We start from the raw sequence: 27,765 nt of genomic DNA, 5'->3' as shown, positions 1-27,765 counted from the left end.
AATTATAGATAAACCATTGATCCGCAATCATGCGCCTTTTGTGAAGGCAAGGTAAGTTTAGATTGTTGAAGCTAGGGAATTTATACGAGTATTTTACGTATTTAAGAAATTTATTTTGTACTTAATCTATTAAGTTTTTGCAAATGTTATATTGAGGGTTCCAGATGCAGGAGGCGTATTCTAAGTGACTTCTGAATAATGAGGTATACGGTACCATGGCAGTGCTTGAATTTTTGTTTGAGGTTAGAGAAAGATACACAGTAAGTTAACGCTTGGACAAATATATCATTTCGTGCAAGTGGTTGATTGAAAGAATCGTCAATGAGACAAGGACAATCAGTTGGATTCCATCGGATATGAGGCACATTATAATAATCGAATTTAAGGAACAAATCGTTTTCGAATTTAGAGATTAGTTCGCAGAGTCGGTTCGTGTGACTTGAAAAAATATTGCAAACCATTTAGAGGCTGATAGTTTAGGGCCTGCGCCTAGTAAATAGACACAGCACAAATGCAATCTAAAGTTGACTTTTTTAAAGGTTATAAAAATCCATACATCCTCTGCATCCGATTTCCACGACGAATGTGATTGGACATTGAGGTTTTTAAGGATCCCGATCAATGCTCCACCTCCTTTTTTCTTACCCTGTTTATTATGAACGTCTCGATCAGTTCTATATACATGGTAAAGGAGGGCAAATAGCTCTTTGTCAGCAATTTCTTCGACCAACCATGTTTCTGTTATTTTATTTATTTGTTTATTTATGACAAAATACAAGGTTTTTAAACTTTACATATTACATTATATTACATATTTTATTTGTACGAAATATTCCCTATCAGCAAAAGTGCTGGTATGAGGGGATATTTTATATAATAACACAATAGTTTAAATAAAAATTTGATAAAATAACATTACATATCACTTGTTACACGGGCTGTGAGAACTGTTTTATTTAGGTGTTTTTTAAGTACGTACATGTTTTGTGTATTTTTTAGATCATTAGAAAGTGAATTGTAAGAATTGATTGCTGTATACAAAAAACTGTTTATTTTTCTGTTGGTCCTAGGTTGTTTGCAAGTTAAATTATTTGATGCTCTTGTATTTATTTTATGTATGTTGTAGTTGAAATTTAATTTAATATTTGTCTTTATTTTATTCTTTTTCATCTTAAATAATATTTTAATTTTTTCTGTGTAGATCAATTCCTCTAGATTGAGCATTTTTGTTATTCTATATAAATCTGTGGTTCTAGTCTCTTTATTAAAATTAAATGGTACTTTAAGTGCTTTATTCATTGTTATTTTTATTGATTCTCGCATCTGTTTACTACATTGTGACCATATTATAAATCCATATACAATGTGTGGAAGTATAAAAGCATTGTATATCATTAATTTTGTACTTTTGTCAAATACATCTGTTATAAGAATTGTATCAAAATTGTAGATTAAAACGTCCGAACCGTGACCTGAGATTGTCTCAGTGCTCTGCTTGTCAGTTCATAGGTAGTTAAGTAGATGCCCTATGGACCACTAAGAAACGTGCTTGTATCCTTTCACTGAGGAATGATTCTTGGATTTCTTTCAAAAAGTAATTCATAAATTGTAAAAAAACAAATAAATAAAATAAAAAATAAGGCCCTACATGCCTTTAACCAATATTATTAATATGGATTACGTATACAGGGTGTTTATTAAACCCTGTCACATCCGAAACCACGATGATCATTTTGATTAAGAAGACATATTGGCACATTAAAATGACTTTTCATAACGAATAAATTTTTTAAATGTAAAATATCAAAAAAAGCAAATGGTTGCTTACTTCTGCAGGGGAGAAATGAGGAGGAGGGAGAGGGGAGTCTGATACTGCACCGCGCTCCCCTCACTTATCCCCTGCAGAAGTAAGCAACCATTTGTTTTTTTAAATCTTTTATTTTAAAAAAAATGCCTTGTTCTAAACATTTTTTAAATATGCTTATATGTCTTTTTGCCCATACCGATCATCGTGGTTTCGGATGTGACAGGGTTTAAATAACATCCTGTAAAGAGCCATTTTCGTAATGTAATCCTTCAAGCGCTTTACAAATTGATTCATAAATACGTTTTTTTTTGTATTATGGATAACTTACACAGCGCATTCAAGATCCTAATTAGCCAAGGCGTTTGGAACAAATTCACTAAGGCTTGCAGGGCTTATTATATGAGGCCTGATGGGCCGAACTAACTAGAATGTAATTTAAAATAATAATGTCAGCGACAGCTGACATTATTATTTTAAATTACAGATTCTTCGTTGCTCAATGTAAATCGCTTACCAACCGAACTTTTTTTAAAGGTATTAAATATATTATAACTGTAAATTTTGTGCGGGTTCGGTAGCATTATTCTGAATGACTAATTTTTCTTTGTCACATTTGGATTGCATTGAACAAAAAAATATTGTGAGGCGATATTTTAAGGTGCTCGAGATCCTAACTAACCTAGGTCTGAGGCCGATTGACTGAGGTTCGTAGGGTCGTAAAACGAGGCTCAAAGGGCCAAATTCCCTAGCATGGAAAAGTCGGTGATAAACGACTGTTTACTGCTAGTAGATTAAATTTTACAATGCACATTCTGTCTAATAAAACTCTCTCTATATAAAACGAAAATTAAATGAAATTAATTTAAATTCAAAGTAAAAAGTATGATTCTAGACATTTTATTTATTTGTGAATCACTCGTGTTAAAGAATATAAACAATTGTGTCATAATATAAATCAAATTGACTATAAAACATTGCGAATATTTAAATATTTAAAAAAATATTAGTATTTTTTCTACGGATTTATGTAAGTATTAGCAATTTGCCTCGTGAGAGCAGAATTTCCTTGCGTCATCATTTAAGCTTTTTTCAAACATTACGTTATAATTTATACGAAAAACATAAAGAAATAGGCACTTTGATCAAAACAAAAATATAAGATGGGTAAAATTCACTGCGTTGTTTGCTAACTACGAGGTATGCATATTTATGAAAAAATATTTACTACGTTTACGCAAGTTATTATGAGATTTAATCATTTAAAAACGATCAACCACTTTTGGTGTATTATATTTATAAACAAAAATAGACTGAATACTATTTATTCATTATATCTATGCCAATGACAACAGTAATATGAAGAAACATGTCCAAAACTAGCACAAAACAACAGTGAAATAAACACGAAATTTTCGATTTTGAGATACACATGCAGAGACGTGAATAACTTAAATAAATTAATATTTTCAAATAATAAAATATTGAAGGTAGATAGTTAACCTACGTGAAAATATAGTATTCATTATCTACTTTAAACAATTGAATTCCATCAGACCCTTCGCACACCTCTAAGTCTGATTATCTGATAATAGGTTCTTCAGAGATATCTCACTGTTGCTTTAGGCTAGCGATATGTACAAGAAACTGAACAAAAAGAACATAAAACCATATCGCAAAGAAAGGTAAGGGCAATAAAATAGTGGTAAACAATATATTCATAAACACGACAAACATCCAAGACTTCAAGCTAAGCCATGCCAATCCATCTTCATCCCACACTGTTTTAGTGGCGAAGAGATCTAAGAGAAGCCGGAAGTTCTATCCCTAAGAATTCTGTATTGTGACGATTTGACCAATCTTCACATTCTGGACAAACAAAAGTTGCTCTTAAAAGATTTAATAAATGGCAAACGTTGACTTCTGGTGACATGGTCGGTAACGCGAAAAGAAATTGATTGCAATAGAGATGGTAAATCACTTAAAGCACTAAGTATTTTGAAAATGCATATAAGGTCCATTTCAGTTCTACGTTTCTCCAATGAGGACAGATTCGGAATAGGAATAATTATTCAAATATTTTTTAAACGTTAAATAAATCTACTCAACCAAATATTCTTATTGTTTTTCTACCGCATTCATTTTTTTCAAATCAATTTAACGTAGTTTCATTATTTATTTCTGCTCTATTATTTGTTCTTTGGCCTAATTATGAGGACTGAAAAGAAAAATGAAATGTATTATTACGCTTTCTGAGCACTTTTCTATGATTTACTGGTAAATAGTGAAGAGTGTTTGAGAAAACCCATGATCTGTAAGCTAAATTATCAAGCAAAAAAACTTAACAAAAGCAGAGAACATAAAATGAAGGTAAAATGTGGTTGTAAGAAGAAAACGACAGCCTTGAATGATCAACTTCTGATATGTCAAAGCAAAATGGATCTACAAATAGGTGCAGTTGAAGGACAAGAAAGCCAATCAAAAAGCAGTTCCTGACCAGTGCTATGATGAAGAAGCGTCCAGCTCGGGCCGAGAAATATCAGCACTGGGCAGCTGAAGACTGGAAAAAAGTTCCCTTCGACGATTACATTTTGCTGTGCACGGACAGCACATTCCGTTCGTGCGTAGATCATCTGGGGAACCCATTTCTCCTCTCTCTTGAAACAAATAGTAAATCACCGCCTTAAGAAGATGTTTTGGGGTCACTTGTCATATCATGGATATGGACCACTTGTGTCAGTTTATGGAATGATAAAATCAGACCAGTAAAATAAAATTATCAGCAAGGTCTATCCCACTGGTAATGGTATTTTTAAAAAAAAATCTTGCTTCGCGCCACGCCTCGAAAACAGTGAAACAGTTTTTCACACATAACCAAATTTCTGAATTTGAATGGCCAGGTTGCTGCACGATCTAAATTTGATCAAAAACATCTGGGTTGTTTGCAAAAAAAACGGCGGCCTAAGATGAATAGAGCAACGAAAACCAACATGATTAGTGCAGAAAATTGTCTTTGGTTTCACGATGAACCATTGAAAGGAAGCTGAACCTGATAATTTCTATGCCTTCAATAGTGAAAGCTATTGTCAAGGCAAAACGGAAGCACAATCATTATGAAAACCTGTATGCTGTATTTTGTGTTTTTTAATCAATAAATCAATTTTTGATGAAAATGTTCTCTGTATTCCAATTAATTCGCACAGTACTAAAAAACATACCAGGTAAGCCATTTTGTTTATTTTACATATAACAATATCGCACTCTTTTCCACGCCGACTCCCACAGCGAATAAGCACTGTTTAATCTCAAAACCTCTTCATTATAAATTATTCATACATTTTAAATATAAACTCAGTGTAAAATAAATCTCATGCAAGTAATCTTCAATGCGTATCATTTAATAACTATGACCATAATTTCAAATAACTGTAAGTTATTAAACACATATTAGGGTAATTTTCCAACAGATCCTGATATTTTCCCTTTCTTAATGCTCAAAATGATGAATAAACCATTGAGGTTTGTTTAGTTCTTTATGTTAAACTCCCTGTGGACACCGTACCGCAACTTAATTCTTAAATGACACATGAACGCTACGTTTCTAATATGAAGTGCATATATAAGTAGTTCTGTGCGATTTTTTTGTGGTTTTTATGTTAAATTTGTGGCGGTTGGGAAAATGAATTAATTTCTAACTTGGCATGGTGGTAGTCATGGTATTCCGGGCTCGGGCAAAAGGGGAGGTGGTAGCCTGAGTGGTCACTAAGGGACACGCATACAGCTAGCGTTATCCACACGGTGGCCACAGAAGGGTGCGCGTTCGTGAGGAACACCCCCAGCAGTACGGGGAACAGGTTACTCAATACGTGCTCGAACGGGCTGCAGTAGTTAGAGATTATTGCTATGGGAGCAGTCCATTCGTGGTGCTGCTTGTGGACATACTTGTAAATGCTCTTGTGATGAAACATTCTGAAAAAATAATGTTTTTATTTATTGTAATTCATTCATAAAAGAAGTAACACAGCTTATTTTGGGACGCTTTACTTCTTCTTCTTGCGGTGCCTCGTCAGGTCCCCCCGACGTCGGCGATCACTACAGCGAAAGTATCTCGATCTTGCGCTACTTTTTTATTTCGCCGCCAGGACAACAGCTTATTGGATGTACTCGCCATAGTGATTCCTGGGAAAAGACAACCAGAGTGGTTTCCCGTTCCCTTCTCTGGTGGATTTTTCTGACGGGGTTACATTTACTTAGCTGGTTGGTTTTGACAGCGCCAGAAACTCTTTTTACAAAGCCTTTCATCCTCTCGTTATGCGCTGTGATCACACCGTTATGAGAGTGTGATTCCATTGCCCAGGGCTCACGACGTGGACGCTGACGAGTTGGACTAATCAGTAGTGTTGCCGGAGGATTCACACCCTCCAGCAAGATGTGACTCACTGCGACCCTACGAACCCATGTACAAAGAACAGATTTTTTTTAACAACGGTACATAACTGTTATCATGAACTTAATATTATAGTATGAGGGTACAAGAAGCAATCGTTAAAATCGATACAAAAATTTAAAAATGACTCATTCAATTTTGTTAGTGAAATTTACTTTCTTTTGCAGAGATTGCGTAATTTAGTTATTAGTAAAATCAAGTAAATACCTGTGTATGTAATAGAAGGTGAGCTCCTGCACATGAGCACACACCAGGACATGGAATATAGCAACATAAAATGGCGGTAAGATTCTCAAATCTACATTTTCTCCATAGGAGGGAATCATTATAACAGCCAAAGCAAAAGACATTATTTGATTTCTTAAAACTGTGAGTACAACCTGAAATGAAATCATCTTATGTATAATTATCGTATTCAACGGAGGTCCTGTTATATACAATAAATGGTGACACGTGTCAATTTTTCGTATGCATTCTTCCAGTATTAGATTTATTTCCGCAATTTGAACTTTAAAAACGCTAAAGAGTTTTGAGTGAGTAATATAATTAATAGAAGCCGAAAAGTTCCAAAGTTGTCTGGAAAAGTTTAAAAGATGTGTTAACATTTTAAACAGTACCTTCCGTTGTGTATTTTTAGACTGATATTAATAATTATCCCTCGCTTTTGAGACAAAATTTAAATGAGTCACCAGAATAATATTAATATTTATATTTTCAATCAAAGTAATTTGTCTTTTATAATTATGAAAAACTTACATAGAACCATTTTCGTCATATCTCAAGGGCGCCATGAATACTGATTTCAATCTGTGTTACGGATAACTTATATAGCGCATCCAAGATCCTAATCAACCGAGGCCCGAAAAGCCGATAACCTGAAGACCGTAGAGCCGATCAAACGAGAACATCCCTTTGAGAATTTTTAAACAATAAATAAAGAAATCAAACCCATAATCAATTAGCCTAACCCAACTCTCGTTTCATCGGTGATTTCCGGTTTATTTTTTGAAAATTTTATTTTATTTTAAGAGACATTTTGTAGTTTGTAATATAAATTATATAGAAAAAACACAGTTACAAAGCCAACTAAGACTTATTCTCTAATGTAAAATAACATATAAACACACTGTCTGTGAAACAGACTCGATGGCTACTATCAGGTAAAATTCCCGAAGAAAGAAATCGAGTGGATTAAGTCCGCCTAGTGGTGTAGAGGTTAGTACGTTCGCCTACCATGTTTCGAGTCCCGGGAGCGATTTCTAGCAGAGTGTAGTGGTCAAGACGCTTGACTCACACACGGAAGCTTCCGGGTTCGATTCCCGGTGAGAACACAAAAAAAATAAAATGTGATTTTTCTCAGGCCTGCGTGTTCTGTGATGTAATTCACTTGGGGCTTCTGGCCTGTTGTGGTGCAAAAAAAGAAACATGTTTAATCTTCAAAAAACATGCTCAAAATTATTTGCACGCAACACGAAGACAAAACCAGAACACGCACAAAGTACATGCATACCCCCTATGCGCACCCTACGGTGCATATGGCACTGTATTGATACACTTAATGCAGTGTATCTTAATCATCTGTTAGGTTAACGCAATGTGACCGGTCTTACGCCTCAGGCGCTAGTCCAGGGACAGCGAAATGTTGCATTTTAGTGAAAGTACTCGCTCCACAAACTCAAAAACCGTTTTAAATACCGTGAGTGTTTCAATCGGTTTTGCTCATAAAAAAAGCAATGTTTTTTTGTTAATAAACGATTTACTATTTTAAAGTCCACCATTTTCCGATTTCATATATCGCGATATAAATTGAATTTTACTCTACTACTTTCACTGCCTATTTCCCCGTGAGTTTGGCAAATTATACGCAAGGCCTTTGTCGGATTTTGTCATTCATCCTCATGACCATATTGCAAACACTGATCGTAGTCAAAACTGTGTTTAAATTTATTTCAACAGAGAGAGAAAACATTTGTGAGAAGGGCGTATGGAAGTCTAGGCATTTACAGAGCTTATGACCTGTCATGGGAAGCATTTGGACATACTCAAACATTGTTGAATTAACTACCCGGTAAAAGAAGAAGTATGAAAATTGTAAAATTGTTTTCAGGCGTTGCCTAGGCGGTGATTTGCTTCAGCCGGATGAATCTCACCCACGTGATATAGGTTTAAGCTCTTTTACTTTACAAAAGTAAACAGATGAAAGAGTTGAGGAAACGTGGATGTTTAAACATGGGCAGAATGGTGAATCTTACACAGTGTGTAAAGTGGCCACTAAAACCAGCCAATGACAGGTCATAAGCCCTGTAAATGCCTAGACTTCCATATTCCTTTTTCAAAAATATTTTCCCTCCATGTTGAATTAAATTTGAATATTAATAACTCCCTAGGGAGGAAATCCAGCCAGTCTGCAAGCATTTGGACATACTCAAATGTTGTTGAAAACTGTGTTTACTTGTATCAAACTCAGTAACAAAAACCTATGTCCATTACGAGGAAAACAAAAAACTAACCGACACGAGCGTTGACTAAGAGATTACACACTCGCTGACTTATGACTGCGATAGCTTAAGCATGTTAATTATTGTTCATTGTGATCGCTCAAATGCTTAGCATGTTTTTAAGCACGTCGATGATTATTTGTGATTGAGCTACTGAATACCAAGAGCAAAATAATAGAGTCTGTAATCGGGGGGTGGTCCCGTGAATAGTGTGGTGGACTCGCGGATCAAAGATCCGAGTTTCGCACGCCATTCTACCACAACTTGATTACCATTTTCTAATGCTTGGGTAAATCATAAGAACGCAAATGTTTATTTTTCTGTATAAAAAAAACTCTGTAACCTGAAATAATTTAAACTACGTGGTGATTTAGACACCAACGCCTATTTCGGACCCTCTTCCTCACGTCCGGATAAAATAAATAAGTTCAACTACACTTTGGAGAGGAGTCTCAAAGTCTTTGCCATTCGTCCATACTCAACTCCGTAAGACGTCCTTTATCCGCCTTCAAGGGTTCATCACTACGACTAACAATGTGTCAAAAATACTGGTTCCCCTCTTCAGCATACACATTGCTGCAAATCACTTCAGGTCAGCCGCCAAAATAGGCAATGCCGTGGTAGAAACATTTTATTAGGACCCTGAGATCGCCAGCAGAGGCAATCTTTGATGACTCAAAATTGTTCGATTCACAGTTTAAGATTAGGCATTATGCCATCAGACTCTGGTTAAATTATGTCAGTAATAAAACGTTGGTGGTTCTATAAATAACCCTAACTAAACATTTACTAATTGCTCTCTCATGTTTTTAAAAGGCTTTTGTGCTTTAAAAGGTCTGGGTGTTATGGTTTATTTTTCATTACTACCTTCAATATCCTTTCATTCCCACCTGCTGATAAGCCTCTAAAATAGAGGCTTAGTGGGTTATTCCTATAAAAAAATACAAAAAAATAAAGTACCAACCTCAGAACGATTGAAAATTTAAGTGAATCACAATTAAAGGAAAAATTGATCGGTGGAATTTTTTTTTTGTCTCTTATAATGCGTAGATATGCGTATCGAGGGGTACTAGACCCGTCGGTATAAACTGATGTATTTACATCAAAACTTGAAGGGGGGGTCGGTAGTGTATCTTCGTAATCGCTTGAGAGAATTTATCTTCAAATATGACGTCATAACGAACCTATGTCGCTTTAGTGTATAGTGTGTACCGTGTGTACCATGTGTACCGTGACGTACGCTTCCTCTTGCTATATATTAATGTACCTACCCAAAACTTGAAGGGGGTCGGAAATGTATCTTCGTAACCGCTTGAGAGAATTTATCTTCAACTATGCCGTCATGGTGAAAGTATGACGTCCCTAGCTTCCCATCATAATCGCGGCCCGGGTAGCTGTACTAACTTCACGTACTTTCATAAACAGAGCCGCTGCTATAGATTTCGTATGCGAGAGGAACGAACCGGAGTCGTCGATTATCACTCCCAGATATTTTACTTCACGAAAAATTTTTATACTCTCATTGTTCATTTAAATGGTTGAATTTCTACCTCAGTCGGAATTTCCTTTCATCGTGAGACCCGTAGTCTTGCGTGCCGATAATAAAAATATATTTCATATCCCCACCGTAGAGTACGACCAAGAGCCACATTGCACCTCGACTCTTACTTTCTTCGACTATCTCTAGTGAATAGCAAAAAATCGTCACCCATTTAAACGACAATGATACACCCGGTCGGAAAAGGCAGTCCAAGGAGGCCGTCAAAAAAATAGTCCACAAAGTGGGGCCCAATACAGAGCCCTGGAGACGACCCATCGTAGTCTTACGAGTCATCACAGATGATCCGAAAACCATAGAAATGGTTGTATTATTAAAATAAATAAAAACAACCCTAAACAACTCTCTCGAGCAACCCCTACCGTTTAGTTTTACCAGGCCACCGTGCGTTATAATCATTGAGAAACCAACATTATTTCATGTCGACCTTTCTAAGAACCCAGCCCAGGAGTCTTATGCTGGAAATATATGACATTTTGTCACCCACTTGACAACAGTCGGTTGGGCATCTCGATTGCTTTGTCATAATGCTATTCTTGAAAACCCTCCAACAATTTAATTACAAAGACGAATGAAAAAGTGGTAACACTAACAAATCCGTATTTATCTATGGCCTATAGCTCTCCTGCCACACGTAAACTTTTATTGTTTCTTGTCAGACTTCTTCCGTTGAATATTTTGTGTATGGAATATTATGAAAAAATATAAGAAAATGTTTTACTGAGACACTGCAATATTTATAATTATTATTTGCCTTTGACATAACACACATCTACAAGTTATTAGAAATATTTCATACGCATTTAATAGATTTTAAAAACATATTGTATAATATACGAGTATATCTCAAATACGACAAGCAATAAAATAATTTTAAATTCATGTTTCTAATGAAACTTCATTTGATAATGGATTAAAAATAAGTACAGTTCTATTTGTTGATACGTAATCATTATAATATTGATCAGTGTTGTAAATTTTAAGTTAATTATTTAAACATAAATGCCGAGATTTTTACAAGAAGGAAGTTTGACATCTGAAGTTACGATGTCGCATTTCATTATCAATGTCGAGTGCTTTGGGGCGCTCGAGATAAAGTCGATTGGTTTTCAATTGACTGCATTCGTATGGGTGGTTGAAGAATGCTGTCACTCGTCGAATTACGGAGTCGCATACGATTCTAAAGACGAATGAGTCCATCATAAGGTCCCAGGACCTCAAGCATTGTCGATGAACTCTCCAACAACTCTACGAGGCGGAATTATATACACTCGATTTGAACCATCGAGTCGAAACCACTCCTCCAGGGTTCTAGTTCTATTTCACACGCATAGCTGAAAAATGACATTTGTAAATTTAATAATACCCGAACTAATTTGACGTCATCCATCGGCTCATTTGTTCCAGGTTGCACTTTGTATTTTCTTAAAAACGTGGGTTTATTGGTGTAGGTCATCAGGGTTAAAGCGCTTCCTAACGTCCAGTGAATAGACAATACAACTACTTGGGGTAGAATCACCATTAACGTAAACCTATCTTCGCCTGAAAAATGAAGGGTTAAAAAATATTTTTATTTTGTGTATTTTAAAAGCATAGAGAAGCACACATTTAAAAAAAAATAATTAAAATAAACAAAATAGTGTTTCTTTTATATGCATATTGTTTGTTCATACTTGTTTGTTAAAAAAGATGGATGAAAATTAGTTAAACTAAAACAATATTAGAAAATGACTCTTTTTTTATTTTCAGTATTTTTCTTTTCTCTCCGAGCTAAAATAGATTTTTCAAATTCCGTTTTGTGAATAACTTTTTTCGCTTTGTTTTATGCTAACGTATAATGTTTTACATATATATTGTATCACTGTTGTTTTACCTAACAAAGAAAATAAAACATTTAAGTTTTTTAGTGAAAATTATTGGTGGAAGTTCATTGTAATTTATTTATATGATAAAAACAAAATTAAACCACATATTTTCATAAATTTGTTTTTTTCAATACTATTTCTATCTATTTAATATACTTTTTACATGTATGGATCCCGATATCGACTCCCCGCAAGATCGATATAATTTTTTTATTCCATGGGTGATTTTCAACTGCATGAAATCATAATCCCTGCACTAGCACCTGAAGCGTAAGAATGATTATCTTACGTGTATGCAACAAATGACCGAGATACGTTGCTTTTGCTTTGCACCACTGAGCGCGGATAGGTAAATGCTGATGGACATAAGAGTATAACTTCAAAAGTGTAACTTTTCAGGGAGCAAAAAACGTTGTCATGAACCCAATTATTTAGATATTTAGTAACAGAACTCATATTTTGCGAAATGAGTTATCATTTAATCTGTGTAACCACCTTCGAGTAATTTGTAAAAATAACAGCAATATTTCAGATTTACTACCATTAATGATGATAGAGAACTGAGTCTACTTATACTACTAGAACTAACTTATACTCAATTTGTTCCACTAAATGAATGATAGAAATGAGTCTACCCTGCCTTACTGAGACCATCTTGTCCTATTTGTAACACTGAAAATATGACGAAAATGCGTAAACTTATTTTATTAAAAACAACGTTTTTAAAATATTTTGATTGCCTAGTCGTATATGTATAATAATAACTGTTAATACCATCAATGCAGATATCCATAAGGATTATTTTCTCGTATAAATCGCAAATTGAACAAAACTGCAGTTATACTTTTATGTCCATCAAATAATTAAAATATCTGTTTTTTAATTTTTTGTTTTTTTAATTTTATTTATTTAATAAGAACCTTTATTAGCATAAATAAACAATACATTCAGTAGAAAAATGGAACACTTAAGGTTGAACTTTCCAAAAAAGAGTCTAGAACTTGTGTTTGGCAAGTTTACAAAATGCAAAACAAAATAATAAAATAAATAAAAAATTAAACAATTAAAAAAATTGAGAAAACATAACACTAAAAAATATTAAATAAAAACACAAAATATACAAACACATTAATGTCTCACCTATTCTGTCCAGTAATTTATCCCACAGGTTCTGGAAACAGTTATCCGATATTCCCCACAAACCGAGTGCCCTGTAAGAATTTATCGCAAATAATATTATTATAATAGGGAAATATAGCTTTTTTATTTTTTAACATTTTTAAATCAAAAAGAGTCGATGAAATACTGTTCAGTAAAAAATAATTACTGCTTACTAGTGGCATAAGACTAATAAGTAGCATATTAGAACATCGTCACAAATCTTGACGTCACAATTATCAATGCCAAACATGTAGCGTTTTTCTATAAACATATATTTTTATTAATTCTTTTTTAATGTTATATGTGAAAAAAATTCATCTCAATATCCATATTGATTTTGAAAATACAATTAATTATTCTAAATCCATTTCATATATTTTTATCGGTATTCGTAGTACGTTATATTTCCATATTCTGTAACCTCGGGACGAGTTTCAGTTTTGTTGATAATATTAATATTAACATGAATATTAATATTCATATAATTTGTGTTTTGAATAGGCTAATAAATGACATTCGGGTATTTTATTTAATTGATGCAAAAATAAAACCTTTTAAATGTGTAATGCTTATTAATTTATGGAATTGGTATTATTAAGGGTTACCACATCAGAACACAGAATGAGGAATTCCACTATTTTCTATTTTATATTTTTTCTATTAGCGTACTATTTAACCAAGCAAAAATATGTATCTATTATTTTTTTGTGCGTTATTTACAAAGATATAATTTTTTAAAGTTACATTTATAAAATACCGCGCCAAATGACTGAAATCAGTGTGTCACTTTTCAGTAGTGACGTTATGAAACGGTTGGCGTTCTTACTTTCACAAGACAAGAATCTATGGAATATTGCTATGATTACTTCATTTAGTTGATCGTAATTCGCTCATTTCTATGTTATGATTGTTTTTACGAACGTTTCGATTTAGAAAAACCTAGAAAGTTGACATGATCTCTAGTTGAAATGTCAAATTATACTATTTTTTTCTATGGTTGCAAGGGCTTTAAAGCGGAAACCGGAAATACTTCACGTAGATGTAAGGAGTGACGTCATTATTTACGATTTTAAAATGATTACTATCTTTAACATTTTTTATTTATTTTAGTGTGCGTTTTTGAGATATTTCACTAGGGTGGGGTAGGCTCCAAAATTTTTAAATATACGAAAAATTTTTAAGTACACGAAAACATTTAAAAAAAAATACCGGTTTGGGCTGGAATTCCTCATTATAAAACAATCGTGTTTTGTGGTTGCCACATAGTACAGTGCATTCGAATGTTTAATACGCCTATGTTAATATGTCTGTGGCTTGGATCAATAAAGGCCAATGTCGTAAATCCTAATATTGCTGGAGAGTAATTACTTTATTTGGCCATTTGTAGCGTAATAATGAGCTGTTTTTGAAAACAATTAATTTTTTTAAAAACATCAAAACAACCCTCTACAAAATGGTAGCAAAAAAAAAATGAAATCTGACATTGGCCTTTCTAGATCCAAGGTGCAAATGTTAGTGGCTGTCAGTGAACCAAGTAAACGAACAAATCTCTTTGTGATTGCAGTAACATTTTAGGGTTACCATATGTCAGGCGTTCGCCGAATTCAACAGGAATTTTAAGGTCTAGACAGGCCTTTGGGGGATGATGAATCTAGATCCTGGCCATGCTTGCCACCCCCCAATATTTTACATCTGTACATATTCTAACATTATTTATCACAATTTTACACCTATTGTCTTCATTTATAATATTTAAACTGTACACGTATATTGACTTCTATATCCTAACTGCAATAATTGAATTTTAAATTCATTAAAAATATGTATTTGGGTGGAGGATAATAAAGTTTCCGATTTATTTTTTCAGAATCTACGACTTTTTACTTAAGACAGGAAATTCTCTGAAAAATCAGGCATTTTAGGCACCTGTACGGGCATCCCTTCATGTTTACATGTTAACCCTTGGCAAACTAGAATATTTTATTTCAAAATGTTCTGTCACGCATTCGTAAGCAAATAAACGTTTTAATGGACTGTACCTATGTATATAAAATGATTTGTTTTAGTTTTTTACAGTTTTTACTATGATTGATTAAAGCAGAATTCCTATTTTCCTAATAATTCATTTATTTATTTATTATATACATACGGCCTAAGCCAATTACAACAGTTACATGAAGAAACATAAATTCAAGAAACTAAACAAAAATAACATAAAACTTTTTGGCACAGACAAACAAGGGCAAAACAATAATTGTATACAATATATTAAAAAAAACGAAAGACCTAAAACTTTGAGCTAAACCATGCCAATCCAACTTCATCCCACACTGTTTAGTCGCGAAGAGATCTACGAAAAGCCGGAAGATCTATCCCAAAAAATTCCAAGTCGTGTGATGAATTTACTGATCTACACATTCTGGACATTGGGGCATAAAAACCAAAGTTGCTCTTAGAAGATTTTATAAATAGCAGCTTTTGACTTCTTCTTATATGAAATATGTGATCAATTCAAGGAATTTGTTAAGTTATATAATTTTTATAGGACATTTTTAAAGATAAACCATATCCCAAATGTTGAAATAGCATTTTCTAGACTAGACCACATTAAATTTGTCGAAACGTAAATAGAGGAAGATTAATTCATTTTGTTCACACTAACGGTACCTAATTTTTTTATTTATTTAAATTTACATATCGGACGTGAACTTTATTATGGATCATTTATATTTCAATATACTTGAATGGCGGGAATTAAAATTTTGTGCTTTGCATAATAAAAGTATTTATAGGACATGTTCTACCCTGAGGACAAATATCTTTCTGAGGAGCCTCTATAATTACCAATTTATTATCAGCTTTTTCCCTTCTTAGGAACTTAGGTGTCGACAATCTATCTATATCATTAGCTGGAGATGATTATACCATCTCTGTCTATTGTTAAATTTTGGGGACAGGGCCCCGATTACAATGGGAAGTTAACATTTATCTTAAATTTCATCTACAAAGTAAAATTGAATTTTCTGTATGAAATGCAGAATGTGCGTACATTTTTTTTCTTTTAAACATGTTTATTTATAGGTAATTGATAGAGACATTTTAAATGTTCATGCAAATATACTCATTTTCGTACAAAAATATCGATTTTTCTTTAAAGACAGTCGAATATACCTCTGTTAACTTCCCATTGTAATCGGGGCCCTGGTCTTGTTTCAATAAAGAGGTCCAGTAGTTTTTTAAAATTATTTTTATTTGTTAATAGACTACTCGTATTAAACTAAGCCAAATTTAAAAAAATAATAATATATAGCCTATCATCAGCGCCACGATTTTTTAAAGTTTTGTATTTCTGAAATAACTCCGCGTGTGACGTCGAAAATCTCTTCCGCTTATTCTCGATCAGTTCTGCCCATTGGTCCGGTCCATTGACGGCCAGCAAACCGGAAATCTTCCATAACTTTTTTTCCATTGATTGATTCATATGAACTAGTGACGTCGTTCAAAGTAGTTCGTTTTTATTAAAATATTTTTATTGGTTTTTTTGTACGTTTTCAAAAAACTTTGCGGTACAATTTAATGCTGCAAATTTTACTGCGTACTAGAAAACATTTATTGTATCCAATTTCCCGTAGGACTGAAGTTCCTTATTAATCAAAGAAAGTGTAATCGAGTATTTTTTAATTCATTTGGGGAGTCGTTTCATTAAAGCGTATTTTCTATAACTTTCTTATTTATTTTTTTAAGAGTCAAAAGCCCGCACGAACGAGTGGAGGCGTATAAAAAAATCACGAAGAGCAAGGTCGATCAAATGATTTTGTTAAACTTTGTAAACAAGTTTTTGTTATTCGTATTTCGGCGGTGAAAATATCTCTAATTTTTGCCACTGTTAACATTTTTGCAAAAATATTCATCTAACTTCTACCATAAATATCTTTACTATCACTGCTTCAAATTCCGAGGAACTTTCATCATCATAAAATGTTTACACGTAACAGGTAAATCAAAGAAATAATATTTTTATAAATTGTCATGTTGAAAATGTTTTTTATTGTATAAATTTAGGATTTTTTTAAGGTTATGATGTCAATTCAAATTTCACAATCAGATATCGTTTCTCAATGAACATTAAATACACCGTGATATCATATTCTGTATTTCCTTATTTTTTATTTGTTTTTTTCCAATAAAAATTTATATTAATTTAATATAATTGGAACATACGTACGTCAATATAAATTCATTATCATTTGAAACGTAATTCATCAAGTGTCAAAAGTCTGTTCTTAGGGTAATAAATAAAAAACCATATCGCTACCCTGCAGAGCAACTCTTCAGGGAATTTAATGTTTTGGACGTTAGACAATTGTATGCTAAAACAATAATAATTAATCACCACAATAATAAAATCGTGACAATATACCAACTCGTAGTGTGACGTCACAGTAACACATTGTACCGCGGACGAGAACTTCTTTCGGACAAAGATCTTTTAGCTTTATGGGTCCTAGAATTTATAATAAGGTTAAAGCTATTGTTTTCACCCAACACGATGTAACTACTATGCAAAAAAATTAAATCACCCAGTGCCTTATTAAGTTAGAAAGATAAGAAACTGAAAGCTTTTAAAACTACATTGCAATTAATAATAATACTATCCACGACAATTTAACCACTAAACAATACAACGACAAGAAGGATAAAATTTATAAATATATATATTTGTATGTATGTATGTATGTATGTGTATGTAAGGGTGTTTACGTATATATGTAAGTATACATGTATGAATATTTATGTGGGTATATGTATGTGTATGAGTATGTATATATGCATGTATATGTGTGTATGTACGTGTATGTATGTGCGTATGTGTATGAATGTTTATAAGGGTGCACACGTGTGTGTGTATGTATATGGAAATATATAAATAAACATATATGTTAGTCTGCCTTAGCACGGGTCTTCTCCTACTAGGCATTACTTTATAATATAAATTTAAAAATAAATAAAATAATAAAAAAATTACTGTTCGTCACCTACGTGATGAGACAAAAATATTAATGTTAAAAGATAGAGGCAAATATTGAGATTTAAAAATATTATACATCTTTATGATCGTTGACTCGAGAATTTCTATGGAGAACATCAACATTTTTGTTAATTTTCGTAAGGTACATAATTTGTTCTGTAAAATACTGTTTTTGTGGTTTATTTTAATTCATTTGAAAAATATATTTTATTTAAAAAAAAATTACGGTGCGTGTTAGTAAGTAAAATGTATTATATTTTACAATTATTTCAAAAAATTAAAGTTTTATTTTAAAAGCGCCGTAATGAGGAAGTTAAATGGTTATTTGTTATTTTTTATTTGTAGATTTTCAAACTAAGTCAAAAAGCTGTTTTTTTTTTTTTAATGTTGTATCGTTTTATCAGCGCTATGATTTTTATAAGTTCTTTACTCTTAAAATTACTTCGCTTGTGACGTCACAAGTTCTCTTTGGTGAATTCTGCTTATTGGTGAGTTTGCTTTCCGCAAGCCGAAAAAAATCCTATCACAAAACTTTATCATTGATTGGTTCGTTAGAACTTGTGACGTAGTTGATAAAGTTCATTTTTATTATTTTTTCATACATTTTTGAGAAAATTTGCTTTACAATTAAATGCCCTAATTTTTACAGCGAGTGAGTAAATATTTTTATATCCCATTTTTCCACTTATAAGCATTACCCAAAACACTTAGTTAGGTTGAATTGTTCAAACCGTATATTATTTAAAACAATTTTACACATCATTTGACGTTTAATCATCAGTGGCCATATATGAAGCAAAGTGTAGTCGCATGCAAAAAATAAAAATCCTAAAATTAGCCACTCTCCAGGAAGTAGAGAAGATTCAGAATAGCACTTGTAATAAGTAAAATAATTTCACCGTTTAAATTTATTTCAACAGAGAGGGAAAAAAATTTGAGAAGGGAATATGGAAGTCTAGGCATTTACAGGGCTTATGACCTGTCATTGGCTGGTTTAAGTGGCCACTTTACACACTGTGTAACATTCACCATTCTGCCCAAGTTTGAACATCCACATTTCCTCAACTCTTCCATCTGTTGACTTTTGTGAAGTAAAAGAGCTGAAACCTTTATCACGTGGGTGAGATTCATCCGGCTGAACCAAATCCCTAGGGAGGAAATCCAGCCAGTCTGCAAGCATTTGGACATAATTAAACATTGTTGAATTACTACCTGGTAAAAGAAGAAGTATAAAAATTGAAAAATTGTTTTCAGGCGTTGCCTAGTAGGTGATTTGGTTCAGCCGGATGAATCTCACCCACGTGATAAAGGTTTCAGCTCTTTTACTTCACAAAAGTCAACAGATGGAAGAGTTGAGGAAATGTGGATGTTCAAACTTGGGCAGAATGGTGAATGTTACACAGTGTGTAAAGTGGCCACTTAAACCAGCCAATGACAGCTCATAAGCCCTGTAAATGCCTAGACTTCCATATTCCCTTCTCAAAATTTTTTCCCTCTCTGTTGAAATAAATTTAAATATGAACAACTCCCTAGGGAGGAAATCCAGCCAGTCTGCAAGCATTTGGACATAATCAAACATTGTTAATTTCACCGTAATCAGTTCATATCCCACACGGTATATTTTTTGTTTATTTATACTTTTAGTTAAATAGAAAAAACGTACTCACCATAATAATATATTTTTAGCTACTAAGCTTCCTAAATATGTTTTTACAGTTTCGACTACGACCTCGTATAGCACTGAGCTGGCTGTAATTGAAGAAGTGGGTAGTTTTTCAGGAATATGGCCATTTTCAGCTGAAAAATAACCCAAAAACATGTCATTATCATTTTGTTGAAAATATTGACCATTTTTTATATCTACAATTTCAAAGACACTGTAATATTTGCCTAAACTGCTTGGTCCTATCCCTTCGTATTCTTATCAAAAGTAGGTATAGATATAATAATAAATCTATAAATAAATAAATCTATATACATGAATCGCCGTGTTGTGTCTCGCAAAAACTCGAAAGTGGCTAGACAGATTTACGTGCGGTTTTTTGGAAAACTTTCTAATTTACGTCTTCAGGGTTTACAAATAATAACATATTCAATGTATTGAGTAAAAAAAAGTTAGAAGCATATATTTATGTGTTTTCATCGATTTTCCAGGGTTGCATTCGTCTTCCGTTGAAAAATTCGGAGGATATTGTTATTTGTACAATAAAAAAGTTTGTATTTTAACGTTTACAATCAACATTAATTTTGAATGGATACTAAATTGAATAATTTCCTTACAATATCTTAATTTCCACCTATTAATTTATTTTTAATGGATTTTAAGTAATGACTTAATAATTTTATCTGACTTTTAATACATTTTAGAAAAAACGGATTCTTACACGAAATGCACCACTGTTTGTTAGTAGACCAGAGTTTGACAGTTGCAAAAAGAAGGTTATATTTCAAAACAATAAATTGATGTTTTAGAATTCAACCATAAACAAGTACCCTGGTATTATATGTATAATGCGAATGTTGATGGATGCGGAAATAGAAGAAGACTAAGAAAGACATAAAATGACCAAATACAACAAATACTTAAAGATGGACATGTTAAAAGCCGGAATAATCTGCGCGCGTGCATTAGAAGATGTATAAATGTAGAGGAAGAGAGATCTGTATGCAAAGATAGAGTGACGTGGCGTTATATCCTCTCTGCCTACTCTTACGGAGAAACGGCGTGATGGTTTGTTTGTTTGAATCATAAACAAGTATCTGGGTACCTACTTATCAACTTATCAATGAAAAGTATTTTTCCTTTTATCCGGACAGTTTTTGCACGCTTTCAGAACACAGTCATTTTTCTTTTCATTTATTTTGGTTTCGTCTTAAATAAAGGTCACATCCAAACAAGGCTGGTGGTTAAAGAATGACTAAATTCGAGATGAGCATGAGTTGAGTGTCAAAATTTTAGAAGGCTCGGGGTAACTCGGTCTGACTTTTCTTCATTAACACGTATTCCCGTATTTTCTTCATGGAGTAGTGATTATTGCACGATTTCAATTTGAGCACGACGAGACCTCTTAGCGAATCACAAGAGGAAATAAAACGAAAATTTAACCGTTATTACAAATATATAAATGGTTAAAAAAAGGCGAAAATAAATAACGTGTGCCCTTATTCACGAAATAACGTTTGCTGAACCAGCTTATAGCAGGCAAGTGAACGTTCGGGAATATTGATAATTTTTAAAATTGGAATTCAATCATATACAAGTTCCTAGGTACCTACTTAAAATAAAATGTATTTATATTATATATAACTTCACAAAAGTCAACAGATGGAAGAGTTGAGGAAATGTGGATGTTCCAAACATGGGCAGAATGGTGAATGTTACACAGTGTGTAAAGTGGTCACTTAAACCAGCCAATGACAGGTCATAAGCCCTGTAAATGCCTAGACTTCTATATTCCCTTTTCAAAAATATTTTCCCTCTCTGTTGAAATAAATTTTAATATGAACAACACCCTAGGGAGGAAATCCAGCCAGTCTGCAAGCACATAAGGCAAGGACATAATCAAACCTAGACTTTTACATTTCCTTCTATAAAATATTCTTCATCTCTATTGTAATGCGTTAATATAAAGAGTTCCCTATTGGATTGAAACCAGTCTTTGTATAAAAAAATTCGGATTTACTCAAAACATTGATAATAAATCCCCTGGACCAGGAAGCATAAAAATTGAAAAATATTTTCAAGATTTGTCAGTACGTAGGTGAAATAATGAGGAATTCCACTGTTTTCTAATATTTTTTTTTTCTATTAGCGTACTATTTAACTATTTTTGTGCGTTATTTAAATTTCTTTATTCCTTTCTCAAAAATGTATATATCTCTGTTGTAATATTGATTTTTTTCATTGGATAAACAAACAGTACAAAATATATTGCCAATTTCTTTGTTTATTGGTGTAGGGCACCCACGCATACACCAAAAAAATGTTTACACTTAAGACAACGCAGTTATTCAGAAAGCAGCCAGGCATAGAAAAGTGAAACTGAGATAACAGCACTTTTGTGAAAAGGGTGTATAATCGAATATACACAACAGTTCGAATGTTTTTGACTTTGACAAATGATAAACAATAAATACATAAGCTTTTTTTATGGAACAAACAAGAATGTAATTTCGCGTTTGATCATTTTTATTGATGTTTAAAGTACCGTAAGATTTTTCTAGTTTTGTGGGTGTTTTCTGCAAATTGAGAAATGCCGTTTTTGAGTTAGACACTATTTTCAAAAGGTGATTATCACAGTTTTTTTGTATGAAAGTGGTCTGGCAGTTTTCAGCAGAATGTAGAACTGACCTTACTGCACCCGATAACATCAATATCGCTTTTTTTTTTTAAATTGTGGACTGGCTACTTTCTGCATAATTACGTTCAATTATGCTAAATACAACAAATAAAAAGATGTATTCAATAATAAAATGATATAATCAATTAAATATATGCTTTGCTCAATATTTCTATGAATTTTGACTTAAATTTACATACATTGTCATGAAAAATATCGGTCTCGGTAAATCTATTGTTATATTGCTCGTATATGCTAGATACTGTAGATAATTTAAAATTGTTAGTTGACGAGTTGTCTGTGTAAAACAGAAGATTTTGTCTTTTCGGTCTAGATGGCACACGGAATGGAAGTCTTTTAAGTAGTAATATCATTAAAAAACGAACAAACGAAGTAATATGTTAAAAGTAAGAATAACTAAGCAATATGTTAATAGTAAAAATAAGTAAGTAATATGTTAATAGTAAAAATGGTTAATGTTACTCAGTGTATAAAGTCACTATTTAACCCAGCCGGTGATGTCATAATGGATTTAAATGCGATAGATTTCTTTATTCACTTCTCAAAAACCTTCTCCGCCTCCATTAAATAATGCATAAACACAGTGAAAACTCTTTTTTTCCCTTTATAAGTACTGAAATACAAACACAAAGTCTTATTTCTTAATTGCTACCAAAATTCGTCGAACAAAATTTATAATGCATTTTTTAAGCAATAATTGTTTTTCATTCAGCATATTAAGTTGATGACGCGGGAGCAAAGTTCGTTTAGGTTTTCAGACAAAAAAACCCGCAACTTACAATATTTACAGAGGTAGTTTTTTTTCTGTTTATGTTGTACGTTGAACGAAGTAGGTACAGACAATGACAGAATTTTTGTTTTTTTTTGTGTTTTGCACTCGCCAAGTTGGCTTGATCATCACTTGATCATCATCAAGTGTAGCAATTTCAATACGTGCAAAGCTTTGTAAACAAGAACAGTAGCTCAATCACAAAAAAAAATCGACGTGCTAATAACCGACGTGATAACAATTTCTCACCATGGTTGTTTATCGTATTCGCGATCATAATGGAACATTCGTGAACACCTTATATTAAATGTCAAAATATTTACGTTTCGCGACGTATAATCCTGCTGCGCAATCCATAATTGAATTTCACCGGTGTAAATATGGAAAATATTCCGAAACTGCTATTTGTATTTATTAATTTATTATTTATCATGTTATTTATTACATTTAGCCGGCGGTTGGCAAGCCAAATGTCAAGAAAAGCAGTTGCCATAGTAATTGTAATTAAATTTTCACTTTTTTGTATTAGATAGGTACTCCTTAGTATTTTGCAAATGCAATATATTGTATTATTTTTTACAGTAAACGCCGATTTTTCGCCAATGAACTGTATTTATTGTTTAAGAAAGAAAGGCTGGAGGTTGGGCTTATCCAGAGACTAATATACGTATAATGAGTTAGAAACTAGCTTAAATATATCTTCTCTTCAAGACCGTCGAAATAAATCCGACCTTCTAGTCCTATTTAAAGTTCTCAACTCACTCTTTGATGCGCCTGAACAACTGAGCTCAATAAAATTAAATATTCCAACTAGAAACCTCAGACAAAACTTACTCTTTCATACCGATAGCCATAAAACTAACTATGGTTTTCATTCCCCTATGCTCAGAATTCTTAGGTCTGCCAACAAACATACCAGTCTTGATTTCTTTGATGACAAGTTGTCTTCTTTCAAACGATCACTAAATCAAATTCAATTATAAACACCTCTCTCCCGCTTCCACTTCCACCAAGTCTACTATATACCATTGTGTCCTTCTACTTTCATTTATAATAATTTTCCATGTATAAATATGTCCTTAAAAATGCCCATTGGGTGTATGTATAAATAAATAAATTTATTTACGAGGAAAACAAAAAAAAACCGACACGAGCGTTGACTTACGACTGCGATAACTTAAACATGTTCATTATTGTTCATTGTGATCGCTCAAATGCTTAGCATGTTTTTAAGCACGTCGATAGTTATTTGTGATTGAGCTACTGGATTTAAGCCCTTTTTTAATTTAGATTAGACTGGTCCAACCTCATAATAAATAAGGGCCAGTGCTAAAGAAGAAACTAGTCAATTACGTATTTTAGTGAAAAAACCCTTTTCCTCATTCATAAAAAGTAGTTCTATATAAAAATAAAAACAAATAAAATTGGTAAAATTTTTCTTTCACCACTTTTTTTTTCTACCGACCGGTTTCAAAGCTTCACAAGCTTCTTAATAATAAAAAATGTATAATTCTAAACATACATAGCTAATAAGACAAGTTTTTTAGTCGTGATGTTCTTGTAAAGATGGGAGATGGGGAGTGAGATGGATACGATCTTTTAAACTAGACAGTTCTTTATTTTATTAAAATATTTCACATTAAAATATACATTTTTTAATGTAAAAAAATTGTGCAACTATCATTGATTGACACAATTTAGTATCATTGCTCGCACCGTGTTAATACTAGCATTATTCAAATCTTATGCAACAGGGAAATATCACTTTTTTAAAAACATTTTCAAAGTAATAAAGATCTATGAAATTTTGTCCAGTAAAAAAAAATATTTTGCCAATTATTAGTAGCATAAAAAATATTTTTAACTTTGTAATTTTAAATTCCAGCAAAAACAGTCATTCCATTGGCCACGTTCCAAATACGTCACGATTCGGATTTATTTGTTCCTAGCCACGTTAATATTATCACGAATCTTGACGTCACAACAACCAAGGCTAAACATTTCGCGTTTTTCTAGCAACGTATTTTTATTGAATTTCTTTTTTACATTTATGTATAAAAAAAATTCTCCACAATATCCATATTGATTTTGACAATACAATTAATTATTCTAAATTCATTTCATAATTTTATATCGGTATTCGGTGTATGTGACATTTCCCTACTGTCATCGATTGTCATAACTTGGTATCCTTAATGGCACCATATAATACTGGGATTATTAAAATCTTATTCAGTTTGCCCGCGTTTTGACCGTGCAAAAATTTATTAAAAATGTCTTTGTGCTATGACAAATAATGGTATATAAAAATCTTAGCACGAAAATACATTTTTAAAATTAATACCAACTTATACATCTTTGATTTGAGAAAAACTCGAAACCTAAAGCTTCCCAACAACCTGAATAAAGATGACTAGAACAGTCAAAACATTGCAAAAGTTGTATATCTATCATTATCAGAATACCACGTTAGACAAAAAAATGGCATTTGTTTTTTTTTAATATAACTATTTATGATTTTTTGGGAAGATAAAAAGTAAACCTTCAAATAAATAGTGAAAATTCTCCGACCTACAACGGTCCAAAAAAATATCCTATGTAGATGAGTAAATCCCATTAATTTAGGTAAGCTGTAACCAAATTTTAGCCTCACGTAAATATGAAAATCCACCTAACACAGATAGTACATAATATGAAGGTAATTGTTTCTAAAAAACATATTAAATATGTACATTTTTTCCTAAATATATTTAGTAAAGTCAACTATTTGCTTTGTGTTCACAGTACCTTGTCAAAGTGAGTAGCTCTGTGTCAGCTTCAAAAACACATCCAAAGATTATGATTTTGTAAAAAAAATATTAGTGAAGCACCGTCTACTCTAAACAGAAAAAATCGACACGTAGTCTACGAGGCACAAAAATTTGCGGACCTCTGGGGTGCAATTATGAATCTTCTTGGTGAATGAGTGGTTAATTTGGGGATATTTATTTTTTCCATGCGACTAATATTTGCTTCATATATGGCCACACTGATGAATAAACGTCAAAAAATATGAACACGTGAAATCAAACCTGATTATTTTTATCGCGACCTTAAGCATTACCCAAAACAGTTAATTAGGTTGAATTGACCAATCCCTATTAGTTTTATTTTCCGTTTTTGAAGCAATTTTATTCAATATTTGACGTGAAATCATCAGTGTAGCCATAATATGAAGCAAAAAGTAGTCACATAAAAAAAACAATCTTCAAATTAATCACTTTCTAGGGGATAGAGAAAATTTAAAATGCCACCACTGATTTATATTAATCTTTCGATTGATTAATATGCTATACATCAAATTTTAAAATAAATTATTGAAACTCGCCAGCTCAAGTTAGTAATTTAGAGGTTTAAATGAAGTATTTAAATAGATATTAACATGTTCTGCCACAAAGTTGACAATCCCAACACGTATTTTACAAAATCAACATAACGAAACAAAAAAATTCAAAAGATATTTTTGAAATCAACGAAATGAATCAGAGGAAATCAAATAAACAAAAAAAAACATTAATCGAGAATTAACAAAAAAAAACACGAAAAAAATAAATAAGTGGATTCAAATTAATACATTCTTTCAGTTTTTCAATTGGGTTAAAATAATTTACATTCTTTTACTAAACACTATCAACTATGATATGAAAGAACAATCATGATGCTACGAATATAAAATATATCATGATGAAATATATATTCGTAAGAATATAATTAAAACATTGTATTATATTATGTAAGTAACACTTACGTTTTGTCTTGGTTGATGCTTCAGCAGTCCGTCTATACACCTCCCCTGACATTTTGAACAATATATTTTTATTATACCTTTTCACGAGTGCATCACCCTTCGATATCAAAACACCGCTGTGCAAACGGCCACAGTCACCTGTCAAACTAAATGTGATAACACCTCGTCACTTATCTGCTGTCTTCTTTCCCCACTTTTCGTATCTACAATTTCGGATAGCCAATAAACTTTGCTATCTGCCGTAGTATAGGGAAGAATTCTTGTGTGTTTTTTGTTATTGTGAAGACGCGTGGACATGCGCTGTCGTGCGTCAAAGCGTCGAAGAAATATTTAAATCAACTTAACCGGTTCGTGCTTTATGATTTTAAAATATTTTAGCATTTTATTATACATAAAATTTAAAAACTATTTATATTACCGTCGTAATGTATTTAAAACCGGCTGGGCAAAAACTTATTTCGATTATACGAAAATAATATTTGGTTC

General features: G+C 32.5%; 1 protein-coding gene across 3 annotated transcripts in view; it reads right to left on the bottom strand.

Annotated features, from left to right (window-relative positions):
• Positions 1–27,446, bottom strand: part of LOC148281272 (fatty acid hydroxylase domain-containing protein 2-like) — a 34,310-nt gene extending 6,864 nt beyond the window's left edge. Inside the window, exons 1-6 of one of the 3 annotated variants that reach the window (XM_088226930.1) lie at positions 27,280–27,446; positions 20,030–20,159; positions 13,313–13,383; positions 11,674–11,849; positions 6,459–6,631; positions 5,501–5,773 (exon numbers count right to left, since the gene is read on the bottom strand). In XM_088226930.1, the coding sequence (XP_088083056.1) occupies positions 5,501–5,773; positions 6,459–6,631; positions 11,674–11,849; positions 13,313–13,383; positions 20,030–20,159; positions 27,280–27,331 (875 nt within the window). In that variant the 5' untranslated portion in view covers positions 27,332–27,446. Of the gene's footprint in view, positions 1–5,500; positions 5,774–6,458; positions 6,632–11,673; positions 11,850–13,312; positions 13,384–20,029; positions 20,160–27,279 lie in introns of those variants that run through there. The other 2 variants (XM_088226933.1, XM_088226934.1) reach the window with 2 other exon arrangements.
• Positions 27,447–27,765: the final 319 nt, after the last annotated feature.

The sequence above is a fragment of the Micrasema longulum genome, unplaced genomic scaffold (assembly GCF_059751315.1).
Source record: "Micrasema longulum isolate JH-2025_06_02 unplaced genomic scaffold, ASM5975131v1 h1tg000480l, whole genome shotgun sequence".
Lineage (NCBI taxonomy): Eukaryota > Metazoa > Arthropoda > Insecta > Trichoptera > Brachycentridae > Micrasema > Micrasema longulum.
This window is presented reverse-complemented; position numbering and strand designations above follow the sequence as displayed.